The sequence below is a fragment of the Myotis yumanensis genome, unplaced genomic scaffold, assembly GCF_028538775.1.
Source record: "Myotis yumanensis isolate MYYU_CA2020_CCGP unplaced genomic scaffold, mMyoYum1.0.hap1 SCAF_9, whole genome shotgun sequence".
Classification (NCBI taxonomy): domain Eukaryota; kingdom Metazoa; phylum Chordata; class Mammalia; order Chiroptera; family Vespertilionidae; genus Myotis; species Myotis yumanensis.
In genome coordinates, this window is record NW_027223760.1 from 2,509,830 (window position 1) to 2,527,093 (window position 17,264).

Consider the following 17,264-nt stretch of genomic DNA (forward strand, 5'->3'; position numbering starts at 1 on the left):
AGCCAGCACCAACCTTGGCTTTCCTGCCTCGGCGGCGTCACAGACACCAATCAACGTAGAATTCAAACAAAACCATCCTACAGGCGGTGGGAGGGAACCCGCCTCAGCCCAGTGGAGCAGGAGCCGCGCTGAGGCTCTGCTCAGAGTCCCTCAGAGAAGCAGCGACGCAGCACCCATGGGCAGGAGAGGAGCGAGGCCTCGCCACCCCGTCTGTGGCTGGACGTCGGGGGTGGGCTCTGTCCTCGGGGAGAACACAGGTCGTGAGCACATGCGGGTGGAGGAAACCACGCAGAAAACATGAGAGGAGCACGTGAGGCTAACCTCCAGGGCGAGCTGAGGGGACGACAGAGAAGTGAAGGGAAAGGCCAGAGAGATGGATTTGGAGAGGCCGAGGGGGATTCGGCAGCCCTGCCCGGCTCAGGGGCAGGGCCCCCGGGAATGCTCTTCAAGAGCAGCCAGAGTGGGCAACAGGGAGGGGATGTCCAAAGGCAAGGAAGAGACGCTGCGTAGGACGCACCCCTGAGCATGCAGCCCCCATGTCCCAGGCAAATGAGTCAAACAGCAGGCGTGCTCTCCCAGGCCCCGTGCTCTGCGGGCACCGGTAACACGACTGACAAAGGATAGAGGTCTGGCTGCTCCGCTGTTCCCCGGTTCTGGGCCTGATGGCCTGTGACACCCCGGCGTGCTTTAACAACCAATGCAGAGCGATCTTCTTGACTAGACCGTCTCTGAGGGCCAGTCACAGGTAAAGGCTCAGAGTCACAGCACAGCATGTGAGAAGATAATTTCTAAAGTCCATTCAGCCCCATCTGGTCCCAAACTGCTACCAATTTGATCACAAAACTTGAATGCAAATGTAAAAAGTCCTTATTAGGTAATAAAATAATATAAAATAAGTATTGGGTGAATATTGCATAGAATTAGAAAAATTGAGTAATTTTTTTCAAGGAAGATTAAATACAAAAACACAACTGATGAAACAGAAAGACAGCGTTTAAGAGAAAGGACTGCAAACACACTATGTTCCTAGAATAAAAACACTAAACGTGGTCAAGCTTTCAAAATCATGACCATTTGGGAAGAACTGACTGGTCACAGTAAGTGCTGAGTGGCAGCAGCCGTACCCGCCTTCCTCACGTTTGTACCTTCAGCACTTCGCACAGCTCGCCCCACGGTGAGTACTTCACATTTGTGAAAGAAAGCCATTTAATTCTAATAGGAAGAGCAAGGAGCTTCTTTTCCAAGAGAGGGTCAGCTAACAAAATAATTCTAAACTTTATATATAAGAAGAAATGAACAAAAATGGCCAAGATAGTGTTTAAAATATTCTAACCCTCACGATAGGGGTGTATATGAGAAGCTGCTAATACTATAGTTTGGCCCTAGACTTTTTACTGATGTAAGAATCAGTAGGTCTACAAGCCAGTGAATAGCCTTAATCACAATGGTTTCCATAGGCACAGAACAGTTTATATATATAATTTATTATTTTATAAAAGTGTCAGACCAAACCAGTGGGGAAAGGAAGATTCATACAACCAATGGTGCTGGGAATATGGCTTAATGATAACACACACACACACACACACACACACACACACACACACACCTCACAAACAAACAAAACCCCCAAAACAACAAAACAAAAAAACAAAATAAAACAGACAAGCAAATAAAGAACACGTATGCATTTCTAGAAAAAAAAATCTCAAAAGAAAATTTATCCAAATGCTTAATAGCTCGTGGGGTGGCAAGTGTGGATTATTTCTATAAAGTGGAGATTACTTCTTAAATAAGAAGGTCACTAAAGAGAAACTGGAGGTTTCCCACGTAAGTTGGTGGATTTATCATGTTTGTTAATGGCTCCTCTCTGTGGAAACCTAACTGTGATGATAATCCTATATAATAAAGATGTAATATGCAAAAGGTTGGTACGCCGTGAAGCGTAACGACCGACTGAGTCACGACCAGATCAGCAGGAGGGTGGGGGAGCGAGCTATAAGCAGGAGGTGGAGATCTACAGGAGGGGGCAGGGCAGCAAGCAAGTGGGAGGTTGAGAGCTACAGGAGCGGGCAGGGCAGCAAGCTATGAAGGGGGGGGCAAGCTACAGGAGACAGGGCAGCGGGCAGAGAGCTAAAGGAGGGCAGCAGCGAGCTACTGGCGCAGGGATTTGTGCGCAGGGCTACTAGTAAAGGAATAACACAGGTCTGTTCCCTTACTACTACTCTGCAGACAGAAGAGTAGTAAGAGGCAAGGCTGGTTGAAAAAGCAGCACCCTAAAATCCCTGCACAGTGGGACCCCAAGAAAATTCTGGGGACTTGAGGTCTAGGTACAATATCATGCAGCAGAGAAATGTGGCTGAACAGGGATTTCATCTGAGAGTCTCTGAATGAGACAGATGATAAAGGAAACCCATTTGGATGTTATTTCAAAATCAAAAGGGCTTTTGGAACAAGAAAATAGGTGACCCCCAGAGGAGCAGGTATCAGAGGAACACCAGGCTGGCCATCAGCAACACTGAGCTCCAGAAGCAATGGAGCTCTACCTCCAAATTTGAGGGACAATGGTTTTCAAACTACAGGTCTGCATACTGCTAAAATTTTCAACAAATGTGAGGAAAAGACAGTTTTTTGATATTCAAGAATTCGAAAATTTGTTCCAATCGTCCTTTCTTAGGAAAACACCTCAAGGATGTCCTCCGGACAGAAGTGGGAGTGAGTCAGGAAGAAGAGGACACACTGGCTCCCGGGAGGGAGTGCAGCAAGGGCAGGCCAGGATGGCCGTGGTCAGGTGTGACAGTGAGTGGCCGGTCCAGACTAGAGCAGGGCAGTGGAGGACCCTCGGAAAGATGGGTCTGGGGGAAAGGCCACTGCAACCGAGCACCTGATAGAGTTTGGAAAATAAAAATGAAAGTCTGATAAAACCAAATAGTCCAAGTAAAAAATAAAGGCAATATAAAACTGGGAAAAACCAAAAGCAGAACATAAAAGAGACACAGTCACAGAATACTACTCAGCTCTACCATGCAAGATAATTACTTATAATGAAGTCAATGGTGTTTATTTATGTTAATGTTTTAGAATCAGCCTACAGATAAGTAATGAAGATTTAGTTATGGTTACAAGAAAGAATGCAAATGTCATAAATCTCAATGATACAAAATTTTTAAAAAAAGGCAACAGAAGTTTCAGAGACAGGGAAGGGACCTGTAGGAAAGGGAGGACTAATATCTTATAAGCTGGGAGGTATGATTTCTTGTTTATCATAATGCAATGTGAAGGAAACTTGTGGCAATATTATCTATAATAATAAAAGCGTAATATGCTAATTAAACCGGACGTCATTCCGGACATGATTCCAGATGTCCTTTCAGACAAAGCCAGAGCCAGAGTGAAGCCCAGGTCCTGGGTGCCAGAGGGAAGCTGGTGCCGGCAGCTGGGGGAAGGAAGGCCTATTCTTGCACGAATTTAGTGCATCAGGCCTCTAGGTTAAGTTTATAAAGGTAACCTGCAGAGAAAACAAAATGCACATATAAGGAGAAGGTAGAGGGGTGTAGAGGAAAGTGTGCCAACTTCTTGTCTATTATTTAAAAAGAAAATAAAGGGCGTGGCTGGGTGGCTCAGGCTTGGTAGAGCATCACCCTGTTACACTGAGGTTGTGGGTTCGGTCCCTGGTCAGGGCACATACAAGAATCAACCAATGATGCATTAATAAGTGGAACAACAAATTGATGTGCTTTCTCTCTCTCTCTCAGATCAATAAAAAGGACAATAAAAATGAATAAATCAATGAATAAATGATGTTACTCCCAGGGGACATGGTATAAAAGAGTTAAGGTGGTCTCCATTCTGGGGTTGGGATGCTGAGAGGCAGAAGGGACCGTTGTTCCCTATTTTAAGCATCAATATGCATTACTTTAGAAAAAGGAAATATAACGCTAAACACAAATGAAAATTAACCAAAAAAGGAAATGCATGGAGTTCTGGAGAAACATTTTAGTGACTCCAGAAAAGGCACAGGGGCCTTGGGAACAGAAGTCTGCTCTCTGGGAGCATAGGACCTGGGGTGCCACAGGCACACAAGACCTGGGGTGCCCCAGCGCACAGGACCTGGGGTGCCACGGGTGCACAGGACCTGGGGTGCCGCGGGCTCACAGGACCTGGGGTGTCACGGGTGCACAGGACCTGGGGTGCCACGGGTGCACAGGACCTGGGGTGCCGCGGGCTCACAAGACCTGGGGTGTCACGGGTGCACAGGACCTGGGGTAAGATGGGTGCATAGGACCTGGGGTGCCCCTGCGCACAGGCCCGCAGGTGCCCTGGGCCCTTCTGGGAAGACTGAGTTCAAAAGAGCAGGCATTTTTTTTCGAGCTCCTCAGGAAGTGAACCATTAAGAGCAGAGAAAACAGGAGAGGGCAGGTGAGCAAAAGATCACGCAATAGTGTCCACCATTAACCTGGTAGGTGAGTAACATAAGTGTCCATGAAGGGGTAGGGTCAGATCAGATGGCAGCAGGCTGAGGACGTGGGCTGCTTTAGGGAGAAGGAGGTAAAGGCTGGAAATCCCAACAGCTGGTCTGCTGTGGACTTGAACTAAGATGGTGCCCTTTGGTGCAGGGAGGGGCATGGAGGGCGTGCCCCAGCATGGTCACCCACGCGGGCCCGGGAAGGGCTGCCTGATGCTCTCGGCCTGATCAAGGTCTGAGATGAATTTCCACCAAACCGAAGACACAGCTTTTAGCTAGAATGCCCTACACAGACGGGGACGCACCTACATGGACCGGACGCACCTACATAGATGGGATGCACCTACACGGACAGGACGCACCTACACGGACGGGACTCACCTACACGGACGGGACGCACCTGCATGGACGGGACGCATTTACATGGACGGACACACCTACATGGATGGGACACACCTACATGGACAGGACACACCTACATGGACGGGACGCACCTACATAGATGGGATGCACCTACACGGACAGGACACACCTACATGGACGGGACGCACCTACATAGATGGGATGCACCTACATGGACAGGACGCACCTACATAGATGGGATGCACCTACACGGACAGGACGCACCTACACAGACGGGACGCATTTACATGGACGGGACACACCTACACAGACGGGGACGCACCTACATGGACCGGACGCACCTACATAGATGGGATGCACCTACACGGACAGGATGCACCTACACAGACGGGACGCATTTACATGGACGGGACACACCTACACGGACGGGACGCACCTACACAGACAGGATGCACCTACATGAATGGGACGCACTTACAGGGACGGACACACCTACACGAAAGGGATGCACCTACATGGACGGGACGGACCTACATGGACGGGACGCACCTACATGGACGGGACGCACCTACACGGACGGGACGGACCTACACGGACGGGACGCACCTACATGAACGGGACGGACCTACACGGACGGGACGCACCTACATGAACGGGACGCACCTACACGGACGGGACGCATTTACATGGACGGGACGAACCTACATGGACGGGACGCACCTACATGAACGGGACGCACCTACATGGACGGGACGCACCTACATGAACGGGACGGACCTACATGGACGGGACGCACCTACACGGACGGGACGCACCTACATGGACGGGACGCACCTACATAGATGGGACGAACCTACATGGACGGGACGCACCTACATGGATGGGATGCACCTACATAGATGGGACACACCTACATGGACAGACGCACCTACATGAACGGGACGCACCTACATGGACGGGTTGCACCTACACGGACGGGACGCACCTACATGGATGGGATGCACCTACATGGATGGGACACACTTACATGGACGGGATGCACCTACATGGACGGGACACACCTACAGTGACAGGATGTACCTACACGGATGGGATGCACCTACATAGATGGGACACACCTACATGGACAGACGCACCTACATGAACGGGACGCACCTACATGGACGGGTTGCACCTACACAGACAGGACGCACCTACACGGATGGGATGCACCTACATGGATGGGACACACTTACATGGACGGGATGCACCTACATGGACGGGACAAACCTACAGTGACAGGATGTACCTACACGGATGGGATGCACATTTATTTTCTGTCCTTTTGAAATAAGAGAAGAAGGAAGCAGCCTCTGTGTCTCCTGCACTTTGTAGAGTGGGGCCTTTGCAAGCCTCTCCCAGGCGGGTGTCCCTCCAGCGGGGTTGGCAAACCTGAAGACCCACTGCCTGAGTCCTGGCTCTGTGTCCTCACGAGGCCTTGTCCCAGGAGAATGGCACTTTCAGAGGTGTCAGCAGAAGCCACAGAGGCTGGGCGGGCTGTGTCCATGGGCAGGGACTTCCACGCTTGAGGGCAGCTCACAGGCAATGAGGCCTGGGGACCCCACGCGCCTGCCTCCAGCTGGGGTGTCAGGGCAGACAGACGCCTGCTATTCTGTGTGGAGTTCCCAGGCATCTCTGACCGACTTGAGAACCATGAAAAGGGGGCAGATGCTGCGGCCACAGCCACGGCCATGGCCATGCCATCTTCTCTGCCTTTCCCCTGCCCACACCTGCGACTCCTGCCCTCGGGTCTCTCCTCATCCATTCCTCAAGGCAAAGGGCAAAGGGCACGCCTCTTACACATCAGGCCCAGCGCCGTGGCTGGGACCGCAGGGAAATCTATGAAAACTGAGGACGTGGGAGGCGACGGAAACAGTGCTGCCCGGATGGAGAATGAGGGATGTGGGAGTGGGAGAGAGCAATGCAGGTGCATGACCAGGTAGGAAAGGAGGCCACCCACTGCAGGTGCTGACGCTGCCGGTGAAGCGGGGAAGCAGGTGCCTATGGGACGAGCTGTGGTGGCGGGCCCCGCTGCCCGACTCCCTGAGGAGCCTGCTGGTGTCAGTGCGGGTGACGAACACTAAGGCCACTGTGATCATCCTATCAGTTCCTCCCTTTCCCAGCCGCCTGGAGGGATGCAGGGAAAAGGGGGGCCTTTCCGAGGGCTCTCTGTGCCCTAACCTGGGGATGTGGCAGGTCGCTATCAGCATCACTCAGAGAGGTAGGGCCGCCCACAAAGAGCAGCAAACAGCAGTGATGTTGGTGGGTGTCTGCGGGACAGTCAGCTGAAGATTAAGCCACCACAGGAGAGAGGCAGCATTAGAAACAGCGTTTAATAAATCCCAACCCAACCATAAACTAAACCGAAACCGAGACCCTAATCCTAATCCTAACCCGTAACCCTAACCCTACTCCTACCCCCTAACCCTAACCTAACCTAATCCTAACCCTAAACCTTAACCCTAACCCCACAGGATGGTCCCAGACCCACGGCACTTGCAATACAAACTCTCAGGCCTCACTCCAGGCCTGCTGAGTCCAAAACTCTCGGGGTGTGGCTGGGACCCCAGGTGACTCACGCAGCGATGCTCAGGTGGGAGATGCACTGGTCTGCGTGAGCCATGTGACATGCAGGTGAGCAGAGCCTAAGAAAGCAAGTCCATGTGCCATTTACCCATAGTCCTCATGTCTGTCTCTGCCTCTGCCCTTACAGACTATCCTCTGAGTGAACGGAGGCACTGCAGGCAGGGGAGGTGCTTTCAATAAAGAGGGGTTGGGCGCAGCTCACGCCCATGGGAAAATGAAGTAATTAAGAAGGTGAATGAACTGACCCTAACCTAGTCCTGAGACAGGGTCCAGATGCGGTGAGCTACCAAAGCTCTTTGATCATCACAGACAATAAGTCGTCGAATTTTGAGAATCATAGAACTTGCATTTTATAAAGAACACAACACCAAAATGTTAGCAGGAAGCAAAGATTCCTGGAGAGAATGATACTAATTTTCTCTTTATTCTAAAACACGCTATCTGCCCACAAATATGTTCATTCCAGGAGCATTTAGTCAGGCTCAGTGCCATGGGCACAGCGCTGGATGCTGGCAGCCACGGGGCCAAACCCTTGCCGTACGGGGGCTCACGGTTGGTGGGGAGACAGACTTGCAGCCCCTAACTTCCGCCCAGGTAAGCACAGCTCTACCAGGAGGAAGCGTGTGGAGGGGCGCTTACTGAAAGCCCCGTTGGCTGAGGGACACATTCCCACAGACCTCCAGAGAGGAGCCCTCACACCCAACCCAGCGGCTCTTCCTGGTGACAAGTGTGTGCGTTTTTTATCGGGCCATTTGTTTGCCATGAAATATTGATGGCGCACCATCCCTCGTGCAGGGATAAATGTGCCTTGTCACATCTTACTATTCCAAATTCTGGCAGAGCTGCCTACAGTCGTGTGCCAAGAAAGGGTGAGGAACAGCAGGCTTGTTTGTCTACTGAAATGGAGAGCCTGCGATTAACGCTGGCATTTTAAAAGCATTGTTATTCCATGGATCAAGCTAGAGCAAAGAAATACCATGTGTAACAAATTAAAAAACGTTCTTTAACAAAAAGACATCGTTGAGCAGAATGAAAGGACACCGGGTCCCCAAGGTCCCCTGTGATGCAGCGTGCGCCTCCGCATACGCCCAGGGCAGTCACATGACCATGAAACCATCTGCAGGCAGGCTGCATGCTGCAAAATGCAAAAATGCTACGTGATGTAGATTTCCACAATCTCACTTTCAAGGTAGGCATAGATCATGTTACCTTTTCCTTCTGTCTCAGGCACTGGCCCTAATGCAGGCCAACTGTCAGGAGGAGGTAGAAGGAAGTGAGAGGTGTGGCATCTTAGGAACCATGGAGTCCTTACTCAATGGTTTATATGCTTTGAGCATGAAGGGATCTGTTGACTAGAAGAGGTGGAGGCCAGTCTCATGCCCCTTTTCTAGCCGTCATTTTCACACACTCAGAGCTATCCACCACCCATCCACCCACCCATCCACCATCCATCCATCCACCATCCATCATTCATCATACCTCCACCCATCTACCCATCATCCACCTATCTACAATCCATCCATCCATCCACCATCCATCCATCCACCATCCATCATTCATCATACCTCCACCCATCTACCCATCATCCACCTATCTACAATCCATCCATCCATCCACCATCCATCCACCATCCATCCATCCATCCATCCATCCATCCTCCACCCTCCATCCATCCACCCATATACCTGACCTGTCCACTCAATAGGTATTAAGCACCCTGTGCACTGAGATTCCCGTGTCATTCGAGGATGAGCTGGATGTCTTCCTTGCGACGCTGCAGGCCCCCTCCCCCTTTCCCACCATGCTCTGTCTGTGCCCATGAGAGGGAAAGGCTCACCATACAGGTGGCATCAAGGGGCTCTGGCTGCCCCCTGGGAGCACCCGTAGGAGATCCAAGGGTGAGAGAGAGGAAAAGTGGGCATTTGCTTCCATGACTCCACACAGTCCATCAAACCAAGTCCCGTCCCTGTTGTGGCTGCTGCACTAGGCTCTCTGTCCCCAGGATCCTCTACTGCTCCCCTGTCCCCTCAGGCCTGGGATGGTCACAGGGACCCAGCTGCCTCTGACTTCTGGACACTACGCATTCCTGGTGGGACTCCTCCCCACCCTCTCCTTCACCAGCTCTGCCTGGTTCAGCACTGTTGGAATGAACCCCTTTCTTTCCTGAGGGGACACAGATACGGAGAGAACCACACTAGCCCCCCTGGACCTCCCCCCCCTTCCCCTAGAGGCCTTCACCTGAGGTCCAGGCCACAACTGAGGCTCAAACGTGCCAGGGAGCATACTGAGCCCTGCTGGACTCAGAGCCAGATGTGTCCTGAGATGCCCACTTTCCCCCATTACAGACGAAGGACCTGAAGAGCAACTTTGGGTTCAGGCAGCTCCAATGACCACCCTGCTCCCCAGCCAGGGCCTTGCTGACCCCGCCTGGCACTGCCTCCGTGACCATGTCCCCACTCGCTGTGCCTCAGATGCGGCCAAGTGTTGTGCCGACAGAGAAATGTCCTGACTGTCCGGCCACACTGAGCTCAGAGGCCTGTGCCATCTGCTCAAGGTCAAGAGCCCCGGGAACCACAGAGGAGCCCCAGGAACTGCAGACAAGCCTTCCTCAGAGTCCCTCCCACAGTCTGCGTCCTGGAAACGGAAGCTGCGTCCTCTGCCTGCCGATGCGCTACAAATTACCTTTCCTGCTGAAGGTGCTTTGAGTTACTTTTCATTGAGATTTTTTGTCACGTGGCGTGGGCTACACGTGCTAATAAACCACCTGGTTTTGTCTTGTTAGTGCCCAGCTGAGAGCCTGGGGCGGGTGGAGGCCAAGTTTTGCGTCCCCTCCAGTGTCCTTCTGAGATGAAAGGTGCCGTGCCGGCAGCGGGAGAATCTCACTCTTCGAGAATCCCCTCGGCCCCACGGCTGAGTGAAGCTGCTCCCTGCGCAGAGGTTTGTGAGCGCATGCTCCGCCCGGTCCTGCTGGGCTGCAGTCACACCAAGGGCCTGCCGCCTGGCCTCTCCCTGCCGGGCGGGCGGCTCGGCGGGACGCAGAGATGGAGTGTGCAGACACTGCCCAGGAAACTGAGGCAGGGAGTGGGCGGGGGCTTCGGCTCGCCCTGTGGTCATGTGGGCGGAGCTGGTCAGGCAGCGGGAGCCCTGAGCCAAGTCCCTACAGAAGGGGAACCCAGCGTAGTCATTGCAGGGCCTCGGGACAGGCCTGGGCAGCCACAGCCTGCGGCCGGGCCTAAGGGCCCGGCGGCAAGTCTGGCCTTCACCCCGAGGGACAGGAAACCCAGTGGGGCTCTGGCAGAGGGAGCGTGCGATCTGCGCCACTTTAGAGGTGATTCTGGGTGTTCTGTTTGGGGGGCCACGTAGCGATGGTTAGGAAATTGACCCTAAACCCGTGGGAGGCACACAGGATCCCGGGTGCTCCTCCGGGGCTGGCGTGGCGTGGGCCGGTGTCTGCGGAGTGGCCTCCCCGGAGCTCACAGTGAGGGCCCTGTTGAACCCGTAACCCAGCAGACGTCTCCTCACACTTCTGTGTCCCACGGTCCCTGCACACCCAGCTTCTCCAGCCCTGCGGCCTGGTTCTAACGCCTCACTGGTTCCCTTTGTGACCGCATGCTCACTGCCTGCCCGAGAGTCACAGCCTGACCAGTGGGAGTGGCCACAGTGGGTGGGTGGGCGGGGGGGCGGGGATGAACCAGAAGTTCCGAGGATGAGGCCGGGCTGAGTTCCCCAGGGGAGAGCACCAGGGACAGGTGGACTTCACAGCCAGGACACGGCGGCGCCCGCGAGCCAGCCCTGTGCCGAGCGCATTATCTCATTCCGTTGCCACAGCCGCCCTTGCGGGTAAACACGTCTCTTACTAATATTCATCTCATTGTGCAGCAGAGGAAACTGAGGCAGGACCCAGGCCAGACCGGGATGGGAACTCAGGCAGTTGTCACTGTCAACCAGCGGACCTCGACTGGGGGGCACCGGGCAGTGACGGAGACGTCTGTGACTGTCACACTGAGGGAGGTGCTCTGACCCCAGTGAGCAGAGGCCAGGACTGCTGACCACGACAGTGCCAGGGCGTCCCACAGCAGAGGCTCTGGCCCCAGACGCCGATGGCAGACACTGCCCTCAACAGGTGCTGCCGCCTCCAGACTAATCAGCCCCCTCCCGCCCCTCCCCCCAGCTGTCTCCCCCCCCCCCCCCTCCTGCAATTGCTCACCCAGTCCCCAGGCTCAGGTGCCCTCTGTGCCTCCCCACCCACCGCACCCTGTCTCATGGGTGGTGGGTAATAACTGCTCAGGAAACAGACTGCCCCAGGCGCACGGTTTCCGATCTGCCTGTGCACCTGGGGACAGTGTGAGGGAGTGTGACAGGGAGCGGCTAGGACAGGGTGGCCACTGCATATGGTACCAACAGCCTCGCACTGGGAGAAAGGGCATCACCAAAGCGCAGGAAATGGGAGCGAGCGGCCCTGAGGGCGGCCAGGCTCGGGCTGGGAGGGAGCTCATGGTTCCTGCCCCGGGAGCTGACCAGCCTGCAGCAGCAGCACCACCAACCAAGTGAGGTTTCCAGTGCGCTCCAGCCGGTGGCTCCCTATTCCAGGGGACGCAGTATTAACTCAGTGAGTCTGCTGGGCGGGGCCCAGGAGGCGGGCAGGGAGGGGCTGTGGGAAAGCGGGCATCTGTGGGCATCAGGAGAAGGTGGAGCAATGAGCAGTGCTCCTTCTCCCCCAGCCAAGCAGTGCCAGCGCCGCGGGTCTCAGTCCCGGACCAGCGATGGGCGCACACGCAGGGCCCACTCCCCGGGGAGAGGCTGCAAGAGCCAGGCCTGGGGACCGGAGGTGAGAGGGGGATCAGTCCCGGCGGGACACGCGCAGGGAGCCCTTCGCCTGAGGCGTTTACACACTTTACAGTCCCTGAGGGAGGAAGGGTTGGACTCCCCACCCCGCCCACGGCGTCCTACAGGACCTCCTCTGCGGACGGGGGCAGAGGGTGACCGTGGGCATCACCGCCAGAGATGCCTCCACTCAGACCAGCAGAACCACCGGCTCACTCCTCCGGCCCTGAGCCGGGAGCCGCCAGGAGCTGCCCACACGTGGGGGCTCTGCAGGGGCAGAGCTCTGGCAACATCTGGGCTGGCGTTAGCCGAGTCTGAGGAGGAATTGCTCTTGGTTCCCGGGGCCATTTATAAACTTGCAGGGCTCTCTGAGTGAGGGGACCTGTGCCAATCGAACGCCCGCCCCTTCCCCCAGTCCCGCCCATTTCTCAGCAGAGTTTAATGACACATAAGTGGGCCCGGAAGTTTCCACGCCTCCAGGCTCCTTGAACTTTGGGACAAAATGAAACTGATATTCAGGCCACTTTGTTTTGATAGATGCTACTCAGTTTTTTTGATTAAAAACAAATCCACCTGCACTAGGTGTTAATAATAACAGGATCATCTGTGTCAAAATGTGCCCCCAACGGCACGCTGTTCCCTCACCCGCTGGGGGAGTTGGCTCATGAAACAGCGGGCACAGGGCTGCTCCGGAACGATGCCCCAAGAATGGGGTGTCAGGGACAAAAAGTGCGATGACATGGGCTGTTTTTGGAAAGATGGAGTCAGTGCGCCCCCGGCTGGACACCTGTGGTCGACCCCACGGCCCTTTGGGAGGAGGGCAGCCAGGTACCCTGGCCAGGGTGAGAGATGTAGGACTGCAGGCTGGTGTCCCCGCGCCAGGACACCCCGATAAAACATGGGAAACAGGTAATTACCTTTTTCTCGGACGTTTACATTAGCAGGAAAATACGCCGGGGCCCGGAGAGACCATGCACATTCAGCAACCAATCACCTCATCATTGCTATTTTCTAACGTAACTGAGGGGAGCAAACCTCATCCGAGGGTCGTCCGGTGGCGTCATCTCCAGGTCGTGGGTGGGCCCGTTTAAGCCGATGACGTGCAGGGAGATACTGGGGTTCTCACACCCGGCCTGGAAGGACAAGAGGATGGGAGGTGAGGCCACCACGGCCTGGCCAGAGCCGAGCCTGGGGAGTCTTCCCAGGGCACAGGCCCCGGGGCCTGCAGCTCAGAGCTAAGGAGCAAAGCTTGCTGGGAGCAGGCTGCTCCTGCGTGAGCCGACCACTTCTCCTCGAGGCCGGAAGCCTGCCCTCTCCTCACTGAGCCCAGCCTTCCCCGCCACCTGTCATCACCAGGCCAGCACCACTCCATTGGCTGAGCCCCTGGGAGTGGGAAACAAATAGATAAGGAGAAGGAGAGGAAATTCTGGAAGTGGAGACGATGGTGATGACGTTGTGGCCCAGCGGTGGGAAAACGAAGTACTTTGAAAGGAACAGAACCTCCTCCCTCTGAACCCCCACTCCCTCTGTCCTGGGACCAGTGGCACCAGCAGGAAGGGGAAGGGGACTATGTGGTGTTGCATCATCTGCAGGGCTGTGGGTGGGACTGAGGGAGAAGCTCAGGTGGAGGAGGAAACCCACCCCATGGTAGGGCAGAGTCCGGTGGGTGGACCAGCTCATTGCTCTGATTTGGCAGAAGCATCATGGGGCAAAGAGCGGCTGAGTTCTGTGGCCAGAATATGGTTACTTTCCATTAAAATATGAAATCTCAAACCCTCAGTGATCTGGGGTTTTATCAATCTGACTTCTGAGCACCTGTCCCAGAGCTCACTGTAAGGTCAAGGCCCTCACTGTAAGGTCAAGGCCCTCACTGTAAGACCAATAACCTCACTGTAAGGTCAAGGTCCTCACTGTAAGGTCAAGGTCCTCACTGTAAGACCAAGGCCCTCACTGTAAGACCAAGGCCCTCACTGTAAGACCAAGGTCCTCACTGTAAGACCAAGGCCCTCACTGTAAGACCAAGGTCCTCACTGTAAGACCAAGGTCCTCACTGTAAGACCAAGGCCCTCACTGTAAGGTCAAGGTCCTCACTGTAATGTCAAGGCCCTCACTGTAAGACCAAGGTCCTCCCTATAAGACCTAGGCCCTCACTGTAAGACCAAGGCCCTCACTGTAAGGTCAAGGTCCTCACTGTAAGGTCAAGGCCCTCACTGTAATGTCAAGGCCCTCACTGTAAGACCAAGGCCCTCACTGTAATGTCAAGGCCCTCACTGTAAGACCAAGGTCCTCCCTATAAGACCTAGGCCCTCACTGTAAGACCAAGGCCCTCACTGTAAGGTCAAGGCCCTCACTGTAAGACCAAGGTCCTCACTGTAAGACCAAGGCCCTCACTGTAAGACCAAGGCCCTCACTGTAATGTCAAGGCCCTCACTGTAAGACCAAGGTCCTCCCTATAAGACCTAGGCCCTCACTGTAAGACCATGGCCCTCACTGTAATGTCAAGGCCCTCACTGTAAGACCAAGGCCCTCACTGTAATGTCAAGGCCCTCACTGTAAGACCAAGGTCCTCCCTATAAGACCTAGGCCCTCACTGTAAGACCAAGGCCCTCACTGTAAGGTCAAGGCCCTCACTGTAATGTCAAGGCCCTCACTGTAAGACCAAGGCCCTCACTGTAATGTCAAGGCCCTCACTGTAAGACCAAGGTCCTCCCTATAAGACCTAGGCCCTCACTGTAAGACCAAGGCCCTCACTGTAAGGTCAAGGCCCTCACTGTAAGACCAAGGTCCTCACTGTAAGACCAAGGCCCTCACTGTAAGGTCAAGGTCCTCACTGTAAGGTCAAGGTCCTCACTGTAATATCAAGGCCCTCACTGTAAGACCAAGGTCCTCCCTATAAGACCTAGGCCCTCACTGTAAGACCAAGGTCTTCACTGTAAGACCAAGGTCCTCACTGTAAGACCAATGCCCTCACTGTAAGACCAATACCCTCACTGTAAGACCAAGGTCCTCCCTATAAGACCAAGGTCCTCACTGTAAGACCAAGGCCCTCACTGTAAGACCAATGCCCTCACTGTAAGACCAATACCCTCACTGTAAGACCAAGGTCCTCCCTATAAGACCAAGGCCCTCACTGTAAGTCCAAGGCCCTCACTGTAAGACCAAGGTCCTCACTGTAAGACCAAGGTCCTCACTGTAAGACCAAGGTCCTCACTATAAGACCAAGGTCTTCACTGTAAGACCTAGGCCCTCACTGTAAGACCAATACCCTCACTGTAAGACCAAGGTCCTCACTGTAAGACCAAGGTCCTCACTGTAAGACCAATACCCTCACTGTAAGACCAAGGTCCTCACTGTAAGACCTAGGCCCTCACTGTAAGACCTAGGCCCTCACTGTAAGACCAATACCCTCACTGTAAGACCAAGGTCCTCACTGTAAGACCAAGGTACTCACTGTAAGACCTAGGCCCTCACTGTAAGACCTAGGCCCTCACTGTAAGACCTAGGCCTTCACTGTAAGACCAAGGTCCTCCCTATAAGACCCAGGCCCTCACTGTAAGACCAAGGTCCTCACTGTAAGACCAAGGTCCTCCCTATAAGACATAGGCCCTCACTGTAAGACCTAGGCCCTCACTGTAAGACCAAGGCCCTCACTGTAAGACCAAGGTCCTCACTGTAAGACCAATGCCCTCACTGTAAGACCAAGGTCCTTACCCCTAGATTAGGGCTTCATCTGGTAAACCACTCCAGCTGTGGGTGGACAGACGAAGGTCAGACAGCCAGGCTGTAGTGTGTGTGTGTGTGTGTGTGTGTGTGTGTGTGTGTGTGTATGTATGGTTGAGAGGCTTGGCATCATCCAGCACACTTACTTAGCTGTATCTGGCTGTCACCCAGGCCTTTCCACGGGTTTGGTGGATGACAAGCCAGAGCTGGAGTAAAGGAATTCTGTCAAAAGGCACATCCCTGTCACGCACTGACACCCAGGTGCCCTTGGGACAGGAACACAGCAGAGACAAAGCTCTGGCCCGGGACCCACGCGTCTCTACCTGGGACCTTGATAGACAACGGCCCCATTTTGGAAGAGCCTCAGGAATGGATCTGTGTACCAGCTGCTATGGACGGAGTGACTGTGTTCTTCCCAGACGAAAATGCGAGGCCCCGGCCCTCATGGGATGGGGTCTGCAGGTGGGGCCTTTGGGAGGCACCTGGAGTTAGATGAGGTCATGAGGTGGGGCCCCATAACGGGGTTTATGTTCTTAGAAGGAGGGGAAGACACCAGAGTGCTCTCTCTGCCGCATGAGGACACAGGAGGGGGTGGCTGGCTGGAAACTGGAAGAGGTTCTTAGCAGAACCGACTGCATTGGCAGCTGCCTTAGACCCCCAGCCTGTAGCCCATGAGGAACCGTGTCTGTTGAATGTCGTGTTTGTTACAGCTGCCGAGCTGACTGATGTGCACCACCCACCCTCCCTCCTGCTGCAAACTCCCCACTGCATGTCGGGGGTGTCTTGTGTACAGACATGTGGCTGCAGCTCTCGAGCCCTCTGATGGCGTGGGCAGCTGGGGCTCAGTACTAGCTGGCCCAGGCGGGAAGTGAGCACTGTCGCCAGGGGATGCAGGGGTCTGGGGCAGTCTAGTGCAGCCAGCCCATTGTGGACCCAGGGGCTGGCAGACAGGTCCCTCTCACCGCCCAGAACCAGATCCTAAAAAGGGAACGAGGGGGGAGTGTCCGCAGTGGGCAGTGTGAGGGTTTGTTACCTGGAATGAAGCTTAGGCACAAGGTTAACGGCAGTCCAATTATTTAAAATAAGGTAAATTTGCCAACAAATTGAACTCAACTGACAAGGAGAGAATGCCATGTAAGGGGAAGTAATTCATCCTGCCTCTGTTGACTGTATTGCTCCTAACAGGTCTGAAGGTCCCAGGCCCACTTTGGGGATGGCTGGCTGGGGGCTGAGGGGCAGGGCAGTGTGTTCCCGTGGCGTCTCACCT

The 17,264-nt window shown here is 54.3% G+C and overlaps 1 protein-coding gene across 3 annotated transcripts in view; it reads right to left on the reverse strand.

Moving 5' to 3' along the window:
- The window catches only part of DPP6 (dipeptidyl peptidase like 6), a 592,252-nt gene that overhangs the window by 61,581 nt on the left and 513,407 nt on the right, over positions 1 to 17,264 (reverse strand). For all 3 annotated transcript variants that reach the window (XM_070423592.1, XM_070423590.1, XM_070423591.1), the window contains exon 10: positions 13,313 to 13,410. In XM_070423592.1, the coding sequence (XP_070279693.1) occupies positions 13,313 to 13,410 (98 nt within the window). The remainder of the gene's footprint in view (positions 1 to 13,312; positions 13,411 to 17,264) is intronic.